The sequence below is a fragment of the Patagioenas fasciata genome, chromosome 9 (genome assembly GCF_037038585.1).
Source record: "Patagioenas fasciata isolate bPatFas1 chromosome 9, bPatFas1.hap1, whole genome shotgun sequence".
NCBI classification, from domain to species: domain Eukaryota; kingdom Metazoa; phylum Chordata; class Aves; order Columbiformes; family Columbidae; genus Patagioenas; species Patagioenas fasciata.
Genome location: NC_092528.1, coordinates 15,857,294 through 15,884,868, shown reverse-complemented (window position 1 = coordinate 15,884,868; position 27,575 = coordinate 15,857,294). Strand labels below are relative to the sequence as shown.

General features: G+C 38.2%; 1 protein-coding gene across 5 annotated transcripts in view; it reads left to right on the top strand.

The window, feature by feature from the left end:
- TFDP2 (transcription factor Dp-2) overlaps positions 1–26,847 on the top strand; it is a 53,420-nt gene extending 26,573 nt beyond the window's left edge. For 3 of the 5 annotated variants that reach the window (XM_065844432.2, XM_071812519.1, XM_071812517.1), the window contains 9 exons: positions 2,325–2,446; positions 4,901–4,948; positions 6,208–6,370; positions 6,915–7,061; positions 9,556–9,624; positions 10,163–10,314; positions 13,716–13,882; positions 18,709–18,814; positions 19,729–26,847. In XM_065844432.2, coding sequence (XP_065700504.1) covers positions 2,325–2,446; positions 4,901–4,948; positions 6,208–6,370; positions 6,915–7,061; positions 9,556–9,624; positions 10,163–10,314; positions 13,716–13,882; positions 18,709–18,814; positions 19,729–19,912 — 1,158 coding nt within the window. In that variant the 3' untranslated portion in view covers positions 19,913–26,847. Of the gene's footprint in view, positions 1–2,324; positions 2,447–4,900; positions 4,949–6,207; positions 6,371–6,914; positions 7,062–9,555; positions 9,625–10,162; positions 10,315–13,715; positions 13,883–17,473; positions 17,676–18,708; positions 18,815–19,728 lie in introns of those variants that run through there. The other 2 variants (XM_065844433.2, XM_071812518.1) reach the window with 2 other exon arrangements.
- The last annotated feature ends 728 nt before the right edge of the window (positions 26,848–27,575 follow it).

Below are 27,575 nucleotides of genomic sequence, written 5' to 3'. Positions count from 1 at the left end.
CACCTGCACTAGAAAAATCCTGCTGCCTTGAGGGGCTTTTGCCTTTATTTAACCACTGTAGGTTACAGCCCTGTGGCTGCACCAGGTCCTTCAAACCAGCACACAGCCCTGGGGTTGGTGGGTGGGCTGCTGGCTGAGCGGTGACCGTGGAGCTGGATCCCTTGGGGTATGGCTGTGCAAACAGTGAAATCGGCACCGTCTGTGGGCTGCATTCTGTTGTATGGGTGTTTGTTACAGTTGCTTTAGATTCCGTCTGTAGGTGTAAATCTAACAGCATAAGTATTACTGATAAAATGTTTGTGCTTAATTACAAGGATTTAACACATCCTACAGCTGCTCTATTTCCTAAATTAGGATGAGGTTTTATTTTTCTGGTCTATGCTATGCACTGCATTTATGTGATTACTCCAGGCACACTTCAAAAATGTTTGCTGTTAAGATGGAATTAATCCTTTGCAAACGCTCAGTGTAAGACTTCTTGTGAATGCAAACACTCAATAGTAAATGTAAAAGTGACACAAAAAAGCTCCACTGGTTTGTACAGGTGTGACATCTGTGTCTCTGCAGCCCCGAAGGTGCAGCTGTGGCAGCAGCTGTGGGCAGAGGCTCCTCTGCGGGTGCAGGGGTCAGTCTGGGGAGCAGCAGCCGGGTCTGACCCCACTAGGTGGCACCAGGGGACAGAGGACATGGGACAGGCCACTCTTGAAACAACCCAGCTGATTGTGCCACCTCAGTTTGTTACTGCGGTCATCACAAGAAAATTATGAGGAGATTGAACATAAAATACTCTTTTGATCTGTGATTTAGAGCAATGTGAAACCTCGGGGGGCAGGATGTGGTGAAACACCATTTTGGCGTGCAAAATGTTTAAAATCTTTTCTCCCTGACATGCGTCCACCATATGCTGGCAGAATCATATGCATATTGCAAATAAATGTTCTGATAGTGTTGCAAGAAATAGATATTAAAAGTTGCTGGATTGATGTTTAATTGAAATATTGCATTACTGATTCTCACATACCACTGTAACATCAGTGCTGAACTAAAGCTTTAAAAAATTAATCATTCTGTCACAAAATGTTTCTGACTTTAAACCAATGTAGCAGGAAGTTGATGTAAGTCGATACCTATCCTGTGCCTGCATGCCGTGTGTTGAGCAGCCAGCCAGGGATCTTTTGTTCTTCAGTATCAATCAGAAAATATCTAACTTGTACCTGTGTTTTGGTTTTCCTGAATTTCTGTTTTCACTTGTTTCTGTCAAGCTATCCAGTTGCAAAAATAAATAAGATAAATTTATGTCTTTAAGATAAAAAATACATACCTGTCATCACAATGTGGTTTCAGGAGGGATGTGAAATAATGCTCAGTGAACTAAGCCAATGGGAAATTCTGCAGACAGCATTTTTTATACTTGTTTATACAATATTGATGGATACTAAATGAAGTAGCTACCCTATACTTACATGGGTGTTGGGTGTTAAATTGTAAAAGACACTACAAAGTTTAATACAGTAGGTACTCAAAATGTCACTAACAAATAGAGTAAAGTGAAACAACATTGAAAAAAAAAGGCATTGTCCAGGAAGCTTTGGTTTGAATCTTACTATAACGGAATCAAAATAATTTAACTTGTGTTTAATGATTAACTAATTCATACTGTTTCATTTTTAAATACTAAGTTCCTTAGGGAACCTAACTTGAGGAATGAACTTAGATGTGATTTAAAAGTTGAGATCAAGTGTCTTAGTGGTAACAACCATTGTACATACGTACAATTCACTGGGTTTGAATAAATGTAAATTCTGTCTGTATTGTACAGACTTCACATTTAACTCCTTAGGTTCAATGTTGTACTATTAGCTTGCCGGAATGCCTTAGATCTTGTGAATGCTAGAAACGGCAGGGAGTATTTAGCCTTTGGTCCCAAAGACAGACAATTGCAAGAGACAAATCTATTGGAAAGCACGTTTTATTGATTACAGTGATCAATAAATTGCTTAGACCCTACTCTTTCAAAGAAACAATTAGATGAATACAGATGCAGATCCTATCTGCCATACCTAGTAATTATTTCTGGTTTTCTAGATCTTGTCCATATGAATAATACAGTAATATGGTACAAAAAGTTGAAAAATTCACAGCGTTGTAATTACTTTAATGTGTTAAGAGCTTCTGATGACATCTCTTGTGTGTATTTTGACTGCAACTTGCATGTGGTACAGAACTGTTATTTTTTTCTCAGTACCATGCTTAATATGAATTTTGGGCTGTGGTAACCTCTGTTTTCTTAAGAGAGCTGTGTTTTTTATTTCTAAATTTCATAGATCATAAGCACATCACAAAGACTGACCAATTCAGGGAGTGTTCTGATTGGAAGTCCGTATAACCCAGCTCCAACAATGGTCACACAGACACACATAACGGAAGCTTCTGGCTGGGTCCCAGGGTAAGACTTTCGTTTTATTTAAAGATGAGGATCTGTTCTGATTTTTTTCCTTTATTTACACTGTTATATCTGTATGTTGAGTTACAGCTTCCAGTTCTTGCACAACTAAAAGAAGTATGCTCTCTGGTCTATTATGCATTTTTGATGTCTGGAGCATGTCAGCGCAGAAGTACAAGCACCAGTCACTTCACTATCTGTTTTAATTTTGTTTGTTGGCAGTGACTGTTTCTTTGTGAAACTGGAGATTCACAAATTCATGAGTCCTGTTAAAAGCCGCCTATAATTTTTTTTTGTAAGTTCATGGTATATCCAAGTAGCTTTGCTGTTGAGCATATCAGTGGGTGCCAACAGGGTAGGGACTGTCAAAAACATTTCAAGAATTTAAGAATAAATCTCTTATGGAAATTTTAAAATGTAATGAATGTTGTATTTTTATTACTCTTTTACAGTAGCAACAAGTTTTCATGGGGTTCTGAGGTACTCCAGAGTAACATGACTATCTTGGTCTCTTCTAAGGAAATCTGGTCTTTACAGTATTTCATTTTTTTTTTTTTTAAATACTAGTACTGCTGAGCTATCTCAAGACACCTGAAGTGCTTTGCCTCTGAAAACTACAAAGTAATTTGTTTCTGTATCTGTGTGAATTTTTCTAAACAGGTGATCAGTGTCATTAGTACCTTTTCAGCTTTAGAGATGGGTAAATGGAGCATACAGGACATGGCAGAAATGGGAGTATAATGTTTATACCTTGACTTTCTTCATTCTGTGCTGTAAACAAGGACTGTCACAGGCTTTTACTTCCCAGTCACTATATTCCCACCATAGAGTGGATTTTTAATTATTATGTGTTTATCTCCTCAAATACCTTTTGAATCCCCGTAGTTCTGATTTTATTTGAAAAAGGAGTTGTCAAATATTACTTGGTTTCTGCAAATTTTGTGAAATGTGGAGGCCAGGCAGAAGTTCTTTCAGTGCCAAGAGGAGGCAAAAGCTATAGTGTTTGTTCACAGCTTGCTACACCAGAGAATCAGAGCCCATTACCGTTCTTAAGCTTCATCCAGACCCAGGTGATGGAGATTTCCAGAGAGAAGCATAGTTGCAGTGCATCAACCACCCATCAAGGAGAAGCACCATCTCTCTGTTTGCATACTGGCAAAACTCTAGGCACAGTATTTCCAATGAGACTAACTATTGTTTTGGTGATAAAAAGGAGCAAGATGTTCTCCAGACTGACTGATCAGTGTTGATCCCTGCAGAAGTGCATACAATAGCTCATATTTTCATCTGAAGATCAGAGGTGAGGAAGGGTCTGTGGTATTGCTGAACTGAAGTGGCAAACCCTTGCTGAAAACAGTTCCAGAGGACTGCATGTCCAGACTCCTCGCTTCATCCATCGTTTACTCGTCTTCACTGATTCCAAATTGTTTCCAAAATCAAATGAGACAAGAGCATGTTCATTCACAGAGCTCTGTACAACCTGTACCAGCCTGGCACACTGAGCAGGGACAGCCAGCTGTCCCCTCACTGCTGGGCCAGCCCCCGCCCCTGTGGCTGCTTTCAGACCCCCGCGGCACAGCTGGAGCCGGTAAGGACCATGGACAGAGTCACAAATCCCCTGCTGCTGCCGAGAGCTGCCCATTGCCCAACCAAACACATGCCGCTTGTCATCGGTTTTGTTCAGCGCCCTTCATGACATCAGGTTTTTAGCTGCGTAAGTATCTGCTGTGAACCCTGGATTTGAAACTACAGGGTGACAACGTGAAGTAATTGACTGATGGCTCTCAAGCAATGTGCATTTTATTGACTGCAAGAATAAAAGACAAGTTTGGAATGCAACTTCTGAAGTCTGCTTGCTGCAGCTAATAGACAGACCAACACAGAACCTAGCAGTGATTGGTGACTGCTACTCCTGTGTGAAGTTCACGTCTACTGCTGCTTCAGAATATCTCTCTTCAGCTCTGTATGCATCAGCTCTCATGTGAACTTGTTTAGTGCTTTTTGTTTAAAGATATGAAAACATTCAATGTCCTGAAAATATAGGATATATCTTATGTGCTGTTTAAAGGTATTTTTCTTCCATATGGAGGAATTTTAAATAGGAATTTTTCAAAGGAACTCAGCATCTCCTTTTTGATGGGAATTGGTTATTTAGCTCATATCAGCACTTTCTATAGTTCCAGATGAACTGGCTTCCCTAAAATCACATATGCAAAGCATGGTAAAATTGAGAATAGAACATGTCTGGCAGTGAGCTCAGATAATCTCCGAAGTCCAAACCACCTTCTCTGCAAGTTTGTCAAGCTGTGTGTGTGTGTGTATGTGCGCGCTATTTTCTCCTTTCAGTAGACGTGTAACAGCAAGAATTGGTACCCAGCTAGGCCCCAAATACATTTATTTGTTTTCGTCTGGATATATAATGTTATTTTAATCTAAGTTTGAATTGTCTTTTCTTAGGGACAGAAAGCGGACTCGAGAATTTATAGAATCAGACTTTTCAGAAAGGTGAGTATTATTGAATGGTCATACCTGTTTTACTTCTTCAGATCTGCCCTTCAGAGAGATTGGTCACCAGTTCCCACTTTCAGCAGTTTTCACTCCTCCACGTAAAAGCTATCTTGTATGTTATTTCTTGTAGTTATAATTTATTACTCTTCATTACTTCCTGAAAAATACATTTGCTGCTACAGATGAGTGGGAGCTGTGAAAAACACATCTTCAGAAACAGGATTGTTCTGCTTTTCTGTGTGACACATACTTGTAAACAGATGATCTTTTCTTTGCTTCCAAAATTTCTTTGAATGCATTCAAGGTGGTTTTATTTGTTTACCTATCAGGAGTTACATTGAATAACTACATAGGAATTAGAAATGATAGTGTTTCTTTTAAACCTTCTGGTGTTCCTTTCCACTCTTCCTTTTCTTCTGTCTTTCCAGTGTTCAGTTTTCTTAAATACATTCAAAATTTTGAAAAGCATTCTTGTATTTTAATGTTTTCCTTAGCTTGTCGACAGAACTAGACCTTTTTCTGTAACATAATTGATCTCCCTGAAATATATTATCAAACCAACTTGTAAAACAATAACTTAAAACAAAACAAAACACAGCGCTAAGCTTTTTAAAGGCTTCTGTTAAAAATATGCATCCAATTCTAGCTTGTGTGATAAAACAAATTGCTCTTGCTGTTTTCCATTGCCATTATCTAAGCTCTTGCTTTTCTAGAGGAAGAAAGTGAATGGAAAGTAACCCTGACACTTACCAGTTATTAACTCTGGCACCATAAAAACTGGTGAATATGTACTTACTCTCAGTCTTAACTATATGATGGCACAGATATTAAACTTGGTGGGTAGGAGAATTAAGGTACCTTCTGCTGTGTAGTAAACAGAGATGTCTGAGTCTTTCTATTTTAAGCACAAACATGAGAGTTCCCTGGAAATCTGGCTTCCAGGCACATAAACACCATGTGAGTTTTGCCCCCCCTTTTTTGGTTGCTCTTTTGTGAAACTACCTAGAGATCAATTAAAAATCCAGGTTTTTTAAGCATCTGCCAAGTAGCAAAGGGGAAGGGGCACCAGTACTGTTTTGCCAACTTGTAAAAAACCAATAAACTGATTCCAAAAAGCAGAACAGTTTTATTTTTCGTTTCGGTAGTACATAGTGTCATGAGTCCTGATTCTTGTTGCAAAAGGTAGACATTTTGCTGTAGAACAAAGCAGCTTATTAACATTCAGTGTATTAAAATAATCGCTTTTCTCCTTCCAGTAAGAGAAGCAAAAAAGGAGATAAAAATGGGAAAGGCCTGAGGCATTTTTCAATGAAAGTATGTGAAAAAGTTCAGCGCAAAGGAACGACTTCATACAATGAAGTTGCTGATGAGCTGGTATCAGAATTCACAAATTCTAACAGCCACCCAGCTACAGATTCGGTAAGCAAATACGTGTTGAAATTTGTTATACCATTGCAAAATTGTCTGGTTTATCATGGAATTCTGTCCCTCCAGTTTCTGCGCTGTCCTGCCACACTCCATACTTAACCTTCACTTACTTAAGTACTACCCAAATATAAAGACTTATCCTTTGATATTTAAAAATATAGAACTAAAATGAAGAATTGAACTCCCTCTAAATTAGACATAAAACAGAGAAGTCTGTGAAAATAATTATCTTTTTAAAAAGGCTACTCTTGTACCCACCATATGTGGTCTTGTCAGGCTTTTCTACTGTAACAGACGTGCCATGGAGGGAATTTGCTGTCCCAAGGCTTCAGGCAGACCTGAAGCTTCCATGTGCAACCAGACGCGCTCAGGTGGCGCCCAGGTAGCAACGCAGGTGAGGGCACGATGTTTAACGCCACTGACTTGAACTGCAACTTTGGATTTTATCTTCTACATATCTATGAAGGATGTGCTCAGTGTTTTTTTTTCCTCTTTGAATTCTGTTGTGCTAATTAATGCTCCATTGTTTTCTTAGCAGGCTTATGATCAGAAAAATATTAGACGGAGAGTTTATGATGCCCTTAATGTCCTGATGGCAATGAACATAATTTCAAAGGAGAAGAAGGAAATCAGATGGATCGGCCTTCCTACAAACTCTGCTCAGGAATGTCAGAATCTAGAGGTAAAGTGAAGTAGGTGGGGAATTCTGCACAGGTCACAGGTTGTGGTACTGGAGCTGCTCTACTTCAGAACAGGCATTTTTCTCAATTTGAACCTGATTGGGTTTGATTCTCGCACACTATGAAAATACAACTTTTGATATCTGAATATACTGAAAGGATATGTTTATATATACTTAGTTCAGTTCTGTTTAGCATACATTACATGAAGTTAAAAAAAAGCCTGTTTACCTTCCAAAATGGACATTCATCAATTTGAGGATTAAAGTCTGTAGTAGTCTGAATTAACCAGAAGAAAATCAAGATAATTTATGGTGCCGTTATGCTTGCAAAATGGTATACATTTGAAAGCAGACCAATTTTCTATTTACGTCTGTACTTGGAAATGCCATTCAAAGGAAATTAAACTGAGAAATAATTCCTGCTAGGATGTCAAATAGTAGTTATGAACTGGCAGGGGAAAATGAAGTTTTACTTATTGGTTATTTCCATTGTTTTTCCAGCAGGCTAAGAGTTACTGTGCTTTTGCAGGGATGCCAGAATTTATGTGCACAACTGTTTGTCCTTCAGGCCAAATGCTCTATAAATAAAAAGCACAAGTTACTGTATTTACTGCAGAGTGCTGTAATGACTGTAAATACATCTTAATATGTATTACATTTGTGATACTTGTGACAGTAAATATCTCAAAAGGTGGGCGGGAGGCCTCTCCAGCACAGAATAATTTTTCGTGCAGGTTCATTTACATCAATTCTCTTTCTAAATGTGGTAAAAAAAAGCTTTTACTATCCTTGTCCATTACAGCAACTTGGAAAATACATCCACCCAAGGAGTAAGCATATGTTCAATCACCATACTCCAGGATTCTTTTTGTAAAAAAATTTTGGATAAATTTTACATGCATTCATGTGAATGCATTATCTTCAGTATAGGTTATTGTTACAAATATGGAACTTGAATTTCATTGTGTCATCTACCATGATCATGGGCAGTTCACTGTTTCAGGCTCTAATTACATACGCACGAAATGGAAGCCAGGCATATTTCCTTAAAATGTTGCTTTGTATGACGTAATAGAAGAGAATAGAATATGAAGCTGCATTTTCTTGGTTTCAAAATCAAAATTAATTTTGCTTTTAAAGCTGTATAAAGTGCCAACTCTTCTTACAGTGTAATTTTATAATAAGATTACCAGTACAAAAATGAGAAATCAGTGCAAAAACCTTGTTATATAGAAGCCATGTCTAAATTATATGTGTACTGTTTATTGGTTTTAAGAGTTACGTATTTGACCCAGCAAAAAAAAGTCATCTACTGAGCTCTGAAGGAAGCATTTTAAACATTGAAGTGTGTCGGGGGGGAACCACCACAAAGCAACATTGTAAATAAAATAGGGGGGTTTAGGCCAGCTAAGTTTTAAAAGACTGCATCATACAGCTTCAGTGGTTGAATGAAAATGTAATTGTAAGAGTTTAAAATTTTGGGGAGCACTGATAAAGTGCTGGCACCAACAGGATGATGAGGAAAAATACCTTTTAAACATTATGACTACTGTCCAATTCTTTAGTGTTGCCCCAGAACATTATTGGAAATCTTGTTGGTTGGCTGCATCTGCAGTGTCAGTAGGCATCTACTGGCAGGACTGTTGCTGTCCCAGACACTGCAGACTTAGGCTGAAGATAGCTTTGCCCCCTAAACTGGCATTAACAACGCTGTTGCAAGAAACTGATTGTGTGCTCATGTACAAAATGTTGCCTTGACCCCCTTTTTGTTGCTGAAATCTTGTAAGGTTAACTGAATCTCTCTGAGTAGTCCAAACAAAAAATGGAGATCACTGGAAAGATACAGGTGCTGATCCTGATCCTGGTCTCCACACATTGATGTCTGGTAGCTTACAACTAGGAGAACAGTGGAAGGGACGCATTCCAGAGAGTGGAGGGCAGGAAGAGGGAAAACCAAACCAAACCAAACAACACACACAATAACAAACAAACAAAACCCCCCCACACCAAACAGACAAACAAAAACATCCACAAAACCAACCAACCAACCCCAACCACACAATCCAAAGCAGCCCCTTAAGCAAGTATGTAGTTTGGTGCTAATCAGCACTCAGCACAATACAAAAGAGGAATGGGTGAGCAAATACTACAGTCTCTTGTAATAATTGCTTCTTTACTGAAGTAAGTTTAAATTGTTGACAAAGAAAGAAATTACAGTTTGTCAGACCTGTTTTATGGAGAAACTCATGTGAATATGCGATTAATCTGTTTGAAAAAAATAATAAAATATATGACAAATGGGTAGGGCCAAAAAGACTTGTTCTATTTAATTACCATGCTATGGAATTCACCACCATTTACAATAATGCAAGCACGGAGTTCTGTACTGGTGCTAGCACACTGGTGTAGCTCTAAAGCCTGCGCAGTTTGACACAATGGAACATACAAGGTAACTAAGTAATTATTTTGATGCATTTACATTTATTTTTTTAAGATAGAAAAACAGAAGCGCATTGAAAGGATAAAGCAGAAGAGAGCCCAACTACAAGAACTGCTGCTGCAGGTATATTTAATTTTAGTTACTTTGATAATAGAAATCATCAAGCGCAAATCTGACACATTACAACTTCTGAAGTTCTTTCTAGATTTGTTTAGCAGCTGTGAAATACAGGGAGAAAGGTTTCACACTGGTGACCTTTCTAGATTCTAGTAGGGGGACCTCTTACCCTCACTTTCTGGTTTGTTTTTACCTATTGTCAAACAGCATGCTGCATCTGCATGCCACCAGGTTCTGTTAGTGTCTGCTGAAGCTTGGTCAATGTTAGTAGCAATGGGAGCAACTAACTCTTGAGTCCCTTTTGTTGACTCCAAGTCCCCCCAGAGTTCCCTTCTTTAAGTAGTTCTTAATGGAAAATTTCTCTTGTGTTTAACTCGTGTTCCTGGTGAGCTTCACTAGTGTAAAGAGGTCAGGCAGCAACTTACTTTTTGACAGAAAATTACTGAGGGTATTGAGAGTGAGTTAGTAAATAGAAGTTATGTAGTTCCACTTGCTGGAAACATTGGTGTCTTTTATTGTCGGTGATCGTTCTTTCTTTCTACAGCAAATAGCATTCAAAAATTTGGTACAAAGAAATCAGCAAAATGAACAACAAAATCAAGGCCCTCCAGCTTTGAACTCAACAATACAGCTGCCTTTCTTAATAGTCAACACTAGCAAAAGAACAGTTATAGACTGCAGCATATCAAGTGATAAGTGAGTATTTATGGAATCAATTTTTATTTCTTTTGTGGACTGGAATTTTTCTTTGAACAAATTAGATAAGTTTTTCTAGTTTACCAATTATGTGTTTAAATTTGCTACTGTGACTTCAGGGGGGTGTTTTGTTTTGTTTTTTTGATATTTAATGCAACTGCAGTAGTAATAGGAATAAGTTTATCAACATTGCTTTACAGCCACTAGTTAAAACAGGCTGCCTTCCATTGTTGTAGAAGGTACTTTAGACTGACATTTCAAAGAGCATTTACTGCACAGAAGAGATAACTGAATCAAGTTAGATACTAGGACAGCACTAACTTTTAGTAAAGACATGTGCTAGTGCTTCTGAATTCTTATTCCTCATATGCCATAAATGTATTTAGTCAGAAACACAAGGTGATTCACGTGACACAAAAGTAACATCCTAGAGGTGATAACAACTTTGAAAGTGTCTTTTAATAGCAAAAAGGTTGTACCTAGCTCTTAGAAGGAAAAAAAGGAAGGAAACTATATAGAAATTTGAAATCTTGCCTTTGCAAGCAAATTGCTATAATTGCACTCTTACCTTAATCTGAAAATCTTCCACTTAGGTACTTCTGGGTGCTTGTGTTATTCATGTTATGTTATGCACTGTTATGTTAACTGCTAATCAGATCACAACTAGTTTATTAGCTGAAAATAGCTGGCTTTGCTTTAATACTGTCGATTATACAGATTTCACTCTATGGCATACAAATCCCATACTGAACTTCAAGTCAATTAACATACAGCAAAAATAGACAGTCTCCAGTAAGCTAAGCACCTACATCGAAAAAAGCAATACTATTAAAAGTTGAATTTTTGTAGAAAATCAGACGAAAGTCAAATACATTCTGTGACAAAACATTTGAACATTCCCATCAGCACTGCAGTTCAGCAAGTTGGGAACTTTAGGATCAATATTGATTTGGCTTAACGATACTCTTCTTTTATAGGCATGCTATTTAGTTTTTACTGCACTTTTGAACAGTGCTCTATATTTAGGTTTCAAGTTGTTAAGAAGTTGGACAATTTCATACTGAAACTTCAGAACTGCTGCTTTGAAGTTGTCAGAGATGAAACTGGCATTTGGGATCTAGAGAAGTGTAACATGCTTCTACGATCTCAAATTGTAAGAAAACACCACTACTAGAAATAAGCACACCAAAGTTATTTAAGTTGTTGATATTACAGTTTATATAACTGAGCTTCAGTATTACTGTCATCTGGAGATCATTAAGTGTACCACCCAAATTAAACAAGCTTTCCACTGCGGTTTTTATTCGTGCAACTGATTAGTGGCAGCAGCGGTATACAGATAGTGCCAGAAACTGCTAGTGTTTAAACCACTGGTACATTGATCTGCTAAATAAGGCAGTTGGCAAAAGTGGTTACTCAGTTTGGAGAATTGAGATTCTCTAGTATGTTGGAGAGTGTTTGCGCTGCCTAATCCCATCACTGGTCAAGTGGAGTGCTTGCCCTTCAGTTGCTTTCAACCTCAGTTAATAACTCACTGTTGTAATGGGCTTCCATTTGCCTTTCTTCTGAAAAACAGTTATATAAACCATTGGTTGGTCAGTATCTCCGATGCAGCAGCAGGTGATGTTAGAAAGTCCCATGAACAGATAAGCTCACAGCACTAGCCACTCAAATTTTATTTACAGAGGATCCTCCAGAACAAAATACTTTCTTGGAAAAAAAAGGTACATATCAGGGGGATTTAGCATCATGAGGAACATAAGCTTGTGTTTTCTAAGTTTTTTCCTATGCAAGAACAGGCTTTATTCAGCCAGAACAGAATGAAATTTCTCATGTGTGAAACAAAGAGGTTATTGGGCAAGTTTTGTTTAGAGTTTGAGAAGGCAGAGAGTGCCAAGCAACATACTGGGAATGACATTTCTGAAGCTGGAGTAAAGAAAAGCACAGGCTTCAGAGAAGAATGAAGAAGTTAAAAATTATGTTGAAAGGCTGAGGAACCTGAACAGAAAAAAATGAATTTAGTGTATATGGTGCTTCTACATAAATGCTGTACATCTTAAGAAAAGAAAGAAAAGGAAACAGAATACCTAGTTTTAAACACACATTCAGATGCAACAGAAGTATCAGAAATTAGAACATCTCTAACAGGAAATGCAGATGATCTCGCCATTGGAGACACAATGCTATACATTACAGGAAACATGTAGGAAGTAGACCCTTGTACCCTTAGAGAAAGAATTACCTGCAAGAGCAGAAAATCTAGATTAAATTCATTGTTGATCAAATTTGCACTTACCATGGGAAAGGGACGGGAACGTTACCCAAACTTTGCATACACAGCACTGGCCCCTGGACCTAGCTTTAACAAAAGTTGATTTCTCTGTAACAGCCAAAATAATGCTCCAAATTGTTAGAAAAAACAGTAAAGACGACCTACAATGTAAAACCAGGTATGTGCAGTCTTTTATATCTGGAATATTATATGCTGTCTTGTTCTTGGAAAGGGTGTAGCATAATCAGGAGAGACACACAGGAGGGTATCAAGAAAGCCTGAAGGTATGAAAAGGCTTTCACAGAAGGAACACATGGACTCTTTGGCCTAGAAGGAAGACCCACCAGTGAGTTCTCTCTTAAAGATTGTACCTCATGGATGGGTTGCTTTTCCAGGGATAAAGGTTTCGTCAGTAGAAAATGAAGTACTGAGAACTGGCTTGATATTGTAATCCTTGTACTAGTGCTGTCCAGGCTTTTAATAGCCTGTGATTACAGCATAAGGCCAGTCTAGATGCCTTCTTAAAGCTATATTAAGTTTATGATGTCACTATTTTCATATTTATATGCAATGAAACACATTTTGAGAGTCCTGCAGCAGGAACGGTAGGTTGTAAACATACAGGACTCTGAACAGACTGCATTGCTTGCTGCACGCAAAAAAGCCAAGTTCTACCAAGGTAAATAGGTCAGTTCACAGGAGGAGTGTTGCGCAGTAGAACAGAAGTGAAATGTAAAAGAAGGAAAAACAAAATAGTTATTTTGGTGACGGGTGCAGATAACCTTTAAAAGTATTGGATTTAGTACAAGAGAAGGTTCATGTTCAGTAAGGCCTCCCTCTCCCCTTTGAATCTGTTTAATGAGGTAGAAAATGTTAGACTTTCTTCCTGCAGTGGTGAAGTTACTTTGAGAACGTGCCATTTTAAATCCTGTAGGCCTGCCAGTCACAGAAACAGAAGAGGAAAAGCAGTTGATTTTTTTTTTTCTTTCCTTGAGGACCCTTCACAGGTAATGAATAATCTAGACACTAACCTCAGTGCATACCAAAAAAACAATAAAAGAAAAATAGGCAAAAAAAAGCATAGTTGTGCTCTTTTCAAAACCATTTCACTTTGACTTTTTACATGCAGATTTGAATACCTCTTTAATTTCGACAACACTTTTGAGATTCACGATGACAGTGAGGTGCTGAAGAGAATGGGAATGTCCTTTGGGCTTGAGGCAGGCAAATGTTCAGCTGAGGACCTAAGAACTGCAAAATCACTGGTGCCAAAAGCTTTAGAAGGCTACATCACAGGTAAGTTAGAGGAGACTTTTAAATATTGTTCCTGATCAAATCCATAATGTTAGTTAACAGAACAAAATTAATGATACTAACCTCATAAGTGTGTAACATTTGAAATGTATGGAAGCTAGTAGGGTTCGTACAAAAAGGAGTTATTTTACAGTTAGTTTTGGAAGAACTATCACAGTTGTCCTGTAAACTTAATTAACACTGATTTATAACAACAAACTTCTGAGGGAGCGGCATTATGAAGAAATTATTTCTTAAATAACTAACTAAATTGACACTAAGAACAGGTTTTCATGGGTTAGTATTAATTTTTAATAACTGCGGATGTGTGGAGGAGCAAACTGGAAGAAGGCAGCTCTTCCCAAGTTAGGGAAGAAAAGGAAAGAAAAAGAGCGTCTTGAACTGGTTGGGTGTAATCCATAGGTGACCCAGCTGCATTTGCACGTTATTCGCCTGAGGCAGGGTGAGCTCCGCTGGGAATTCTCCGCATCTCTGTCCAGGTAGACACGCTCTCGGTGTACTCTCAGTCCGTGAGTGGTGAGCTCCACCATTGGGTGGTGTTACCCGATGAATTACTGAATACAGACCTTCATTTTTGAGGGAAGTTGCCCGACTTCTCTACTAACTAGGCTTTGGTCTTGTTTAAATTACAGTAGTATAAAACTGTGTCTTTCACAAAGGGAGGTTGGAAACTTCAAATATTTGACTTAATTTTTTAAAAACTTCCCTGAGGTTGGCTCTCTTCTGTTGGCAACATTTAATCTTCAGGATATTTTAAATGCAGGGTTTATATTAAAAATGCTATTTTGTTTTGGTAAGAAAAATATAGCTAAGTAGTCAGGAAGCTGGACATGTTGGTTTGTATTCTTGATTTTACTATGTGAGGGAATTAAGAATGAAACAGTTGCTTAACATTCATGATGTCAAAACACTGCTGGATATAAATCAGAATTTAGTTACCTTCACTGAAATTAGTACATTTTAAATACCTTAACATTTCAAACTACATCAAATGTGCTTAGTTTATCAACACTTGTTTGTGTTTTCCTGGTCGCCTTGTCCCATGGGTTTTAAAACTAAGATTGCGTATTTTAATTTCAGTCAATTTTGAAATTACACACCAAGTCTTCATAAGGCTGCACTGGTGCCAAAAAGAGAGGTTGGAAGACATCTTGATTTGTTCCTTGCAGATTCATTCAACTAAAATTATTTACATCGTGATTTACTAACAATATAAAAAAGGGGAAAGGAGCAGAACCCACATCTCTTAATAGCGTTGCAATCTTCAGGTCACTTCATTGCTCCCATGTATCGAGGAGCAAACTAAAATTTCTATTTCATTTTAAATCTGCATTTATCTTCAGAGGAAAGGGTTTCCTTACATTTGCAATAGAACCCTGTGTCATTACATTATTACTGAGTAAAACCAGCTTTTAAAGATCAAGCAATGAAACTACATGTCTAAACTAATGATTAGTAGTTCCTTTTAGTTTCTTTTGAAAAAAATTCAGCCACACCAATGTACTGCTGCTGGGGTTTTTTATTGAAAGCATTAAAGGCAAAAAAACTGTGATGTTCCTGTGCAAGTGAGAAACAACTATTTATAGTACTTTGTTTTAAGGAAAATAGACAAAACCAGGTTCTAAGATTGCATATTCTTCAGGAATGTTGTGATTAGGGTTATTTCCCTAGTTAGCAGGCCAGCAGCCAGAAACCTACCTAGAATATTCATCATAAGAAATGTATTGATTTTATTTTTTACTCAAAATGCATGGAGGCAAGTAATGTAATCTTCAGATATGGGTTACATTCAGCTGTTTCAGCCTCTGAAAGAAACGAGTCCAGAAGCATTGTTAATAGAGTATGTACATTTATTTTAAAGTTCTCTCTGTTGCTTCCAACTTAATCTACATTTAAGAGTATGAATTGCATGGTAGAGGTTCCTGGTGGCAGTAACTGACAAATAAGTGAAACAGATTTAAACGTTTGGCACAATATTTGAAAAGCCAGCATTTGCCTGGTTACATATTTTTGGTTAAGTATAACTCCTCATTTTAACCTTGGCAATCTATACACTGCTTCTTACACTGCAAGAGTAGTGAAATAGAAGGCTCATCACCAGGTGTTAGAATTTATAGTTACTTCCACAGCTCTCCTGATAGCACTTTTAAGTACATTAGCTTCCATTACTACTATACAAGGAAAGCAAATCAAAGTTTCTTATTTATTCACTGAGTAATATTTTCAAAATCAAGATTAAAGTTCTCCCACACTAGCTGACTTCATTCACTCAACTGCTGTAGAAACCAGTCCTGTTCTAATATGTCCTAAGCAGGTAATTTCCTGTACGATGTTAGTTTGACTGTAGCCTCATCATCTTTTTAGCAGATAGTTAATGACTTCCAAACACTAACAACAGTTTGTATTGTAATGTTTGCCAACAGGACTGGAAAACAGTTGAAACAATCCAAGTCTAAACCAGTTCAATGAAAGAAATTTAAAATTGACAACAAATCTTGGACCATCTCAGCTTTTTTTCTTAAAAAAAAAAATAACTTGTAGTTGCATTAAACATACCAAATAATTTGCTTGGAACTGCTGAACTGATGTGTGTACCAGCACCTTACTAGTGGATTTTCTTTCCAGGAAGATCATGTGTTTTAGCCATTCTTCAAGTGCCCTAACTTGATAAAAGTAGTGTCTTCTAGGCTTTCTCTAGATTTCATGATGCTTTACCAAAAAAGTTAAGGTTTTCTTAATATGTATTTTAAGTACTATATTGGTATGATCCTCAGATGTCTGACTGCCATTGAAATCAGCAGAAGCTTAGGCACAGTAATACCATAAACAAAATTATATCTATCTTAAATGATGTTTGTAACACATTTTTCTGTTGCTCAATTCTCATAGTTGATGCAGACTTCTAAAACTGACATGATTTGATCTTGTTTCCCAGAAGGGAGCAGGAGTACAGAACACAGCAGCTTAACTATAACTTATACTAAAAGTTATCATTAAAGCGTTGCTTTAGCTAAATCAGTAATTCAGAAAAAGTGATGGACACACAACAGACTGCACTGCAACCACAAGACTTGCCAGCTCTTACCATGGAAGGAGCAATGTTATTTCTAAGCAACAGATTAAGATGGCATCCCAGGGTCATACTCCTATTTACACATTACTACCCATTTCTTCATTTTGACACAGTTACTTTCCTATGCCCTCTTAATGAGCTGGTTCAGGGAACAAAACTGCAGGCTTTTTATCTGGCAGATGAGTTTCTGATGATGTAGCATGTAGAACTATCTAGCTAAGGACTCAAACTAGAATAGTTCAAGTGTAAAGGAGGGCAAAAAGAAATATGGCACTGATTGAGATAAGCATAAACTCTAGTAGAACCATATCCAAAGGAACATCCTGTGCCTTTTAAGCCATGCATATATAACCGGTATTTAATGTAAAACCAAGTCCTACCTTCGTCAGCTGAGTCTTCACTCCTAGAAAGAAGACTACAGATGAGAAAAAGCAGGAAATAGAAGTCCTGAGGCACTAATAGTTGCAGTAACACCATCCCGTTTGTGTGTATCCCACTAGGGCAGTGGGCAGAGAAAGTGGTGCAGTTTAGGACCTCTAGATTGCACCACTTGTTATTTGTCCCTGCACGAAGAAGTGCTCTGTGATCTACCTGCATAACAAGCCTGGACTGGAAAGTGGGCTGGAGTTGGAACTGAAGAGATAAGAGTATCCATTGAATGAATGAGCTCGTCCAGCTATCATCAGTAATCCTGTGCAGCACTTCTGCTTGTGCATCAATGACTCAAGGCTAGCGCGGGTATTCCTTTACAGCCTTCTCATGTGAAGTACAAATCTCTACCAAGTGTATCTCCTGCAAGAAATGTCTAGGTCATAACAAGGATGCCACTCTAGATTGGACTGTACCACCTTTGGAAGTTTTTCCAAGCTGCTGTCCCTGGTTCATTAGTGTAGCTGTTAGTAATTGCTCTGCTCTGCTAGAAGTAGTAAGGCTTCTCATTGTAGGCAGCCTTCTGTTTTGACAGTCCTTTCCAGACAGCAAATGGCTTCTTAAACTCCCCAGCTTCCACAAACTTCCTCTTTGCCCTGGCTCCTCAGAGCCCTCTGCAAAATAAAATTTAGAAATGTAGGGCAACTAAAGTATAAAGCAGGGATGTGCATCTATGAACCTTCTTTCTGCCTTATGTGTAAAATCCATACTTTACCTTGCTTTTCAAAAAAAACCACAACTGACTAGCTATTATCCCAAAATGCTAGTAAAAGACAAGATTACTAGCAGTGACTTGTTATTCTTCTAGAATATTAAGCATGTACATACAGGTACACCCCTTCAAAAGACCAGGAAACAACACTGATACATCTCTAATCCACTTCATTAACCTAAATACAACACAGACATTCCACATGGTTTGGCCTCCTCCTGTGAAGACAGGAGACTGTCAGAACATGTTCTCTGTAGAAACAAACCCGCATTTAGGGCAATTTTAACGAAAGCCATCCAGCTATGTGCATATTCAACTACTCTTGTCTATTCCAGCCTCATAGATCACCCTAAAGCTGCCAGTATCTAGTGATTTGTGCCATGTTCCAAAGCCTCTGCTAACAAGTCTCCACAGCACAAGACAAAGTAGCCTGTGAATCCCCATGGACAATGAGGCAATTTACATGGCTGTGACAACCTCCTTAAAACAGTCCCTGTGCTAGGCAGTACACTGTCAAGAGAATACAAAGTTTAAGATTGTAGAAGAAAGAAAAAATTCAGTACCTATTGTAAATACAATTACGCTGTCTTCTAGATATGTCTGCAGGATTTTCATGGATTAACCAAGGGTTACTTTCAAGCTCAGCACAAGCAGTTTCTCAGTTAGAGGTAGCAGGAGGCACTTCGGATGCTAAGCCAAGGTAAATAAAAATCTTGTTTTTATTCAATGATAGCAACATATGCTTGTGGTACTTTCAGTACCATCACTATTTCATACCGTTTACATGCAGGAAATGAGATGTTTTCTATTATCGTTGATTTTTTTTATTTTTAAAAAGTCTCTTATTCTGTCTTCCTGTATAATTATATTTCAAAGGTCAAATCAACATGCTTTGAATTTTGAACACACTAGCTATTTTGTATCTGTGTTTCAAAAGAACAGAATCGCTTCCAAGCCTTTATTATTAAAAGCGGAGTTTTTCTGATTAACCTTAAATTCCAGCCTGGGCATGAACTACAAACAGGTAATTACATATAGAAAAAGCCTGACAGTATAATACTTCCGAAGACTACAAAAGAATACTCAGTGTCTAAATGCACTACTGCTTAAGCTTTCATGAAAGATGTTTAGTCCACAGAGTCTAATAATAATTTTAAATTAAAAACTAACCAGCAAACAACCACCAACAACAAAAACCCAATCGAAAAAAAAAACCCTCAACAACCATATGGTGCTTGGAGTTTACACGTACCTTAAAAAAATGGAAGGAAAGATTATTCTGGAACAGGTTCTTCCTCATGGCATTTCATAGTTTAATTTAATATTCCAAACATTTCTGTGCCTTGACAAAAGTGTGATAGTTTGATTCTTTAAGCTTTCCTCAGCTTGAGCAATTCTACTAGTACCAAAAAAAAAAAGGCCATGCAATAACCTTTAAGCAACTTTCCAATATTTTAGCAGTTTTCATAACTATTAGCTGTGTTAAATGTAAAGCTTTTGGATTTTTCCTTGTTAGTAGCTTTTACTTAATTAAAGGAAAAGCTGAGGCCAAAAAGAAAGCTTAAAACTTAATAAGAAATCCTCTAAACTTCAACATTTCTGTTGTTTTGATAGTGGGAATCCAGGGTTGTGTTTGGATGCTGAAGTGGCCTTAGCAACCGCGCAGATTCTTGCCCCTAGCAGCCAACAGTCCAGCAGCGCAACATCACGCTACTCTGAGTCACGGGGAGAAACGCCATGCTCGTTCAATGATGAAGATGAAGAGGATGAAGATGAGGATTCTTCCTCCCCAGAATAAGGACAGTAGAAAATGGAATATACAAAATGCTGCTCATAAATATCCTGAACAGGAGCTCCTGTTCGGATTTTACTTAAGTTTCTTGCCTTGGTTTCCACTGTACTCAGTGAAGCAAAATGGAAGCTTCAAAGCAGATTCATCCACAGCTGAAACTGAAAACTTTTTGTAACCGAACACAGGGCGACATGCAGACACAGAGCAAAGTGGGTTTTTATCAGCTCTAACCAAGGAAAAGAACTAAGTTCCTGGAGATTTGGCAAAGTAAACATCAAGTTCACATTTTCCATTTTGGGACATTCTGTCTCAAGTCTGTCTTCCCCTTATCTTTACCAGATGGTGAAGAAAACAGAGTCAGTCAACAAATGCCAATTCTTGCATTGTCTTTTGGCTGTGCTACCTTTAGAAAAAGGGGGAGAGAGCACACGCGAATGTGCTAAAATAGCTGTTTAAGACTATCTTATATGAAAATTGTTCTAGGGAAAAGGGGCTGTTAGAATGTTTGCTTTTTTCTGTTCAACTTGCTGTATAGAAGATTCTTAAAGTAATATAAATTGCAAGTGATTAAATGAATCTCAAAATAGTTTAAATCCATTTTAGATACTCTAAAACACTAGTATGTCTCTTTTGAAAGGTTCATATGTTCATTTATACTGCAGATCTAATTTATTATAAGTAAGTGATTATTCTTAGCCATTATTAAACTGTCAGGATAAAAACAGCAGTATTCTCTGCACCAGCTTTTTTCAAGGAAAAAAAAGTTCAAAAATTGTATTTCTATATTATAGTGTATCCAGTATAGCTTCTCCTTTACTGTTCTAACTCTGTAATCCCTTTGATTTTATAGCATGTGTTGTTTTTTTTAAGAAGGCCTTTATGTTAAGGATCTCAGGCAGCATGCTTTCAAGCAGTATTTTCAAATTCAGGGTGGGCAAGTCATAGGTTGAGGCTCTTATGAAAAAAATTACATTTCAACAACCCATCATTTCATGTTTTGCATTCTTGTCAGCTTGGATTATGATAAACTAACTTGCTTCAAATGAACCCCTGTGGCACTCACCTTGATGTGCCTTTGAAAAATAGTAGTATCCAAACCACTTCTCCAAATAATTTGTGGCAAAAATTGCACAACGTGAATCCCATTTGAACTGTTAAATTAGCCTTGCAACAGGAGGCTCCGTCTTCTGTAGTTAACATCACAGCCGATTATAAAGACCTTTTAAAAAAAAACAAACAAAAACACAACCCAAAACCAAAGCAAAATACACTGTAGATGTACTCTTCCCATGGTGTTCTAACATCCAGTATTTTAACTAGTCTCGAAGTTAACTATTTTAATTAGGTAAATCCAGTTTAAAATAGCGATACTTCTTTTTAGTTTCTATACTGCATGTAAATAGTTGACCTGCTGCTAAGTACCAGTGTGTTCGCTCTCAGAGCTCCGTGATGTTGGCTCTGTTATTTAGGTACGAGATCAGGCAGCGCGTAATCCTGTTATTTGCTTGAGCCGCGTATCCCTGGCGTGCTGTGGCCGTTCCTCCAGCGCAGTGTGGGGTGCGCCCACGTGCAGTTCTGCAGACAAACCTGCACTCAGGCAGCAAGCCCGAGCTAGTGAGGTAAGCTCAGGCTCCAGCTGGAGGGCTCCCTGGCTGTTGCGCAGGAGTTAGCACACGCCTGGCTACCTATGGGACAGGTAAAACCGTGAGGATTATATAAGCACACCTGCATGTTTGCATTAAAAATTTAGAAACTTTTCACAGGTGGTTGGAACTCCTGCATTTGAGAGACAGGGCAGCACCATTATTTAGCTCTACTTGCTCAGTCAAGAGCTGGACCTATCTTACACAAACAAGTTGCAAATGCACAAATTAAAAGAATTCTTACCTGCCTGCCGTGTTACTCACCCTCTGGGCAAGACTGTTAAGACTGTCCTGTGCTCACAGGCAACGCCAGACTAAGGGATTTACACCACCTCACTTCAACCAAATCTGTAACACTACCTCTATAGGAAGAAAAGCTTTACAAATACAAAATAATAAATAATATTCTTGCTGAGTCAATGCACTTGATTTATGTGGCTTACTTGTGAAATAAGAGGAGGAGAAGGTAACAGATTGTCCAGGCATATTACTATGGAACTATCAGCTTCATGAATGACATTTCACTTAAACAGATAATTGCTTTATTCTTAAAAACCCATTGTTTTCTTAAAAACTTTTCATCAGCATGTATTGGAGAAGGCAGATCAAAAATACCTGATACATGCAGGATCCTAAGGAACTCTTAAAGAGGGGAACATTTTCTAAAGTTATTATTTCCCCCTCCCCACCACATTAGGGGCACATTTAACTTTATACCTTCTTCAATAATAATATAGGAGCACATAACATTTATTTAGACAGTTGAACCAACTATTTAAGTTATTTTTCTGAAACTATGAAGTTGAATACAAAGGATAAAACAAGTTAGAACATTTCAAAGATACTTCAAAAGGAAATTATTTCCTCGGGATTCTTTGTGCCAAGTTCCAGTTGAGAATGAAGTGCAACTAAAGCACTGTGGTCTTATTATGGGAACCAGGAGAATTTTAGGCCTTAACCAGCCCTAGTGGCTGGTGTATGACCTCTGGCAAGCCTTTCAATCATTCTTGTCGATCTTAGCTGACATATTGAAAAAATAAACCCAACAGGTACATGCAAGACCTCACAAAATGCAGCCACTGCATCTGAATTGAGCTCTCACCAGCTATGAGCAACAAAGGGACTGAGAATATTCAGCGGCCACACAGCTCCCACTAAGCTAATGGCAGCAGCAGCAGGTACTTGCCAGAATTGAACGCTTATCAGCGCGACTGGTTTTCCCATTCTCTATTCAGTTACCATCAGCCCCTCATGTCTCGTGCAACACTCGACATCCATTGGTATGAAACAAGTAGCAACTGGTACTAGATGGTATCTCTTCTTATAAGACAAAGTTCACATTTTACATGCATGTCATGTTTCTGAGTCTTGGAACACTATTCCATGCTTATACATTCAGAAGGCACCTGGCTGCAAGCAATGTAATACTGTGTGTAAATGCTTTACATATATTGCAGTAAACAGCTCCATTTCTGGACTTACTTTATAGTGCTTGAAAAATCTAAATTTGACTTGGAAAAACTTGTCAGCAGCACAAACTAGACCAAAAAAAAAAAAAAGAAATTGAGTGGGAGACAGCATTTTTCTATTCTGTGGAAATCTGACATAATGTTTGTGGATTTTGGTTTTTAAAATTGTATTAAGGTGTGCCAGTCTTCTCAACACTGGAATTAATGGCAATAATCCACCCAATCTAAGAAAGTGTGTATATTTAAAAACTAATACCAGTTTAAGTGAAGGCAAGATTTTAACTAACTTCTTTAAAGCTAGTACACGCCACACTGTAGACAACTCCATTTTGGCTACGGGTTTTGGTTAGTTTGTTGAACTCTAGCTTGAAAATACTCCACATCCTGTAGAGCTGCTGGAAACTGCTGAGTACACAGAACACCCACAGAAGGACTTGTGCTGGTCAGCCAAGTCAGCCTGAAGTAACATTATGTAAAAAGGCCTAATAACCACATCTTAATTTTTAAGAAAAAAACCAAACCAACCAACAAGTTCGTACATAAAATGCTTGAGTTTAGAATTCTACAGGTAAGGTTTTAAACATCAGGTGCTCGCTCTTCTGACCATATCCACCGTTTTAATTTAAGCACACAGCTGAAACTTAATCACATTTGAACACTGGGAAATACTCATTTTTATAATTAATTGGCTCTGTTCAGCTGAAAATATCCAGGTAGTTTGTGGAGAAGACTGTCCTTTCGGGCAGTTAAAGGCATTTGGGGTTTGGATTCATTTAAAAACAAGGCTAGTAACCACAGGCTATGGTATATAGTAAACAAACAAAACAAGTTATTTTCTGACCAACCCACCTAATTTATATCTTTTCATTACAAGACTCTCTCAGGGACATAAGTATTTTAAATAACCAGATATAAAGAAGCTGAGAAAAGACTATATGAGCATTTAAAAGTTTTTATTTAAAAAGTTCTAGTAATAGTCATACTTTGAGGTGACATCCTTCTGCTTTACTACAAGCTTAATTAGTTTTAAAGAAATAAATGCTGCAGTTGAGTTACTCCAAGGCCTGGTATCTTGTACAGCTGAAGGCGTCTAAACCTTCAGCCCTGGGAAACGGCGCCTCTTGCAGCATTGCTGATGGCCAGGGAAGAGGCTAAAGACTGTTGGTCTGTTTATGGAGTTTGGGTTTTATTTTAAATGTGCTACTTCTTCAATTCTGACTTATGTCTAGAGGCAATATGCTAATAAATCATTTATAATTTCTGATTATCACAGATCTACTCTTGCAAGCATGTTACCAGCTCTAAATAATTATTTTTCTGCTGGCAGGTGTTCATATAACCAAACCCTGATACCACAAAAATTCCTGAAACTCTCATTCCTTAGACTTAACCAAGTTCCCAAATCAGCTGGTGCTGACGGTTCGGTGAGGAAATGCTCATAAAAGCAGCCCCACAGTAACGATGGGAGGCACTGGTTATTGCAGCTGCTCAGAGAGTGTATATTCATTATACATCTTTAATACTCCTGCCTTGTCTGGCCTACCCCAAAGATCAGCCAAAACCAACATTTCTCCTTGCTTACCTCTGTTTTGACAGTACCCAAGAATTCAACATTTAGGATATCCGCCTAAGCTGCAGGACACAAAAAATCCTTGCTCAGAATTGTGCAGAAGAAACATCTAACCGTCCAAATCCCAGGAGAAAGCCCCCACTTAGGAACAATATGGAGCAAATTAATAACTTAATTTTTCCTTTCTCCAATAAGAGAAGCGGGCTGGCCTGGATCAGCTCAGGGTCTCTGTAAGAGGGCCGTAATTCCAAGCAGATACAGCAACCTCCCAGCAGCCCAGATGTGCAGCTCTCAGTATTGGCTACAGTAAGTGGCAACTACTTCATCTTCTGACTTGTCTAAATGCCGTTCTTAAATAATCAGTGCTTCGCAGGCCTAGGCAGTTTAGATATATCAACACCATGGGATAGCAGGATGCAGCTATGTAAAACTTAAATCCAGTTGTAGATATAAATCAAATTAATCTATGCAGTATATAGGAAGCTTTTTCCGAGACAAAATGGGTCTCTAAGTGTGACTTCTTTTTAGCCCATTCTTATTATCCAGGCTGAAACAGAAATGAATCTCTAGCACTGTCTGGTTCTTGTGCCTTCCATGCAGCAGCAACGGCACAGCCCTAAGACCAAGGCAGCTCTAGAGGAAAAAACTTCCACATATCCAGAGCCCTTCCCATTGACATTTTTAGGTCACAAACAATTATTCTGAACAGCCACAAATGTTAAAACATTGACCATAAAAGATTAAGTCCACAAAACTGGTCTTTTTTTTTTTTTTTGTGGGTTTGTTAAATCCCTAATGTAAATTTAACAATTAGTAGATTTGGTTACACTAATGAGAGATTAAGTGGATCTCCCAGAATTTCCCTCAAAAAACACCAGCTGAATCGCAACCCATCACACAAGTTTCTGGCACACTCCCTGGTCCCTAAAGCCAGGCTGTATATATGAAGAATACTTCAGAGAATATATGCAAATGTTACAACACTGTATCTCACAAGCACCTACCGTGAAAAAATGGATCCTATTTTGAACCAACCTGTAAGAACATGGGTGTGAGTTCATCCTCATTCCTCAGCTTCTGGCTGCAAATAACACCCTGGGGCCCCGGCCCCAGCCGTTGTGTTTGGTGTCCCCCGCGGTGTCAGCTGTAACCCAGTGCAGTGCTGCCGCTTCTGTCCGGTCTGGCAACAGCTCGACCCCTGGCACTGCGCTGACGCTGACGTGCGCAGCCCATGTCACGGAGCCACTGGCAGGTCCATCCATCCATCTGTCCCCCCGTCACAGCAGCACTTTTTAAAATCTATACTCTGCATGGAAGCAAGTTCCTTTTGTATTTAAAATGCAGAAACCACTTGAAGGTCCATTAACTTTTAAATTAATGGAGACTTTTTTTTTTAAGAGAACACAGAGAAAGCTACTTTATGACCTCGTTCAATGCTGAACTCAAAGAAGGGTTTGTAAATGTGGTAGGTGGGAAGAAAATAAGCACTGACAAATCCATTTTATGAGGATGCTAACTATATGGGATTTGAAGTTTTAGTTAATTTTTTAATCCACTCTTATTCTCCCCCTCCCCCAACATACGTATTGGCACAAAGTGTCACACAAACACTTCGGCAGAAATTTTTCTCCCTTGTGCTTAACTCCCGAGTCTTTGGAAACATCAAAGTTGCCCATTCATCTTTTAAACAACTTCCTGCATATATCTGAGTTCTCCATAGATTGCTCTCCTTTAAATTATAAACTAAAGTTTTTTTTTTTTGCAGAAACACTGCTATTAAGCTACACTGATTTTTTGTCTTGATCAAATAGTGTTAATTTCTACTACCACACTGTACATGGCTAGGAGTAGTGTAAAAAAGAATGTGGTAGTACTATATGTGCTTTAAACACTGACAAAGGTATAAAGAAAAATACATATACAAAGTTTTACTTTCCCAATAGGAACACTGGCATTAGCAAATAGTATATTTAAACCGATAGGAAATATTACTTTGAAGCAGCAAACACTTTGTAAATAAAATCTTGTTATTTTTATAATGGAAATTTTATAGAAGAAGCTATTTCTGTATACTCATTTGATCCAATGTTTACTGAAAATGCTGCAAGTGTGAACTGTACATTGCAAAATGGGGGTGGGGAGCAGACAACGCTGACTGAAGTGAAAACTATGTACGCCTGGGAGAAAAACATCCAGTGGTCTGTGAGCAGGCATGTAACACTTCATTGTACAAGAACTGAATAAAAGAATTTCAAGGCAGCAGGACTGGGCTTGTTTTTGCAAAAAACGTTGTGGAAAAAAGGCTGCTAAGAGTTAATGTTGACAGTATGTGTACCTCAGTACGAAAAAATACCTCCAACAACGGAATCTCCTACTCTTTGATTTAATGTCTAGGAAATATTGCATCCTTTGGTGTTTTGAAAATACATATAAAAATGTAGCACTTGCAGCCTCATTTGTTAGTTTACCACTCTGAGAAACTTACTACATCATTAGCCAGGGAAAGATGCTGGACTTCTGAAATTGTGACATTTTGACACAGTAACTCACAAAATGTTTAGGAATCTTATTGTCCCTATCTCATCAAGACATGCACCCCATCTATACCTAAGAGAGGCCTTGGAACAGCTAATCGATGTCACATCAACTTGAATGCATGTTTCACACAGGCTCTCTCATTCTGTTTCCTTAAAAGCATGATGTCCTTCTACTGAAGAGAGGAGGGAGTTGAGAGCATCTCCTCTGTGTGCCTCCCCCCGTCCTGTGGACACCCTTCAAACACCTATGGGCTCTGAACTTACAGCCTTCCAACCACCTTCCCATGTTTCAGTAGCAAGAATCCAAACAATAATAACTATGGGGGCACTAAACACAGCCCCTCTTCGTCATCTGTGTTGGTTTTCCAACTCTATGAAATATAAAAATATCAAGGCTCATGACTAAATATTTTTAATCTCAAGCCAGCTGAAAGTAAAGGTTAAAAGACA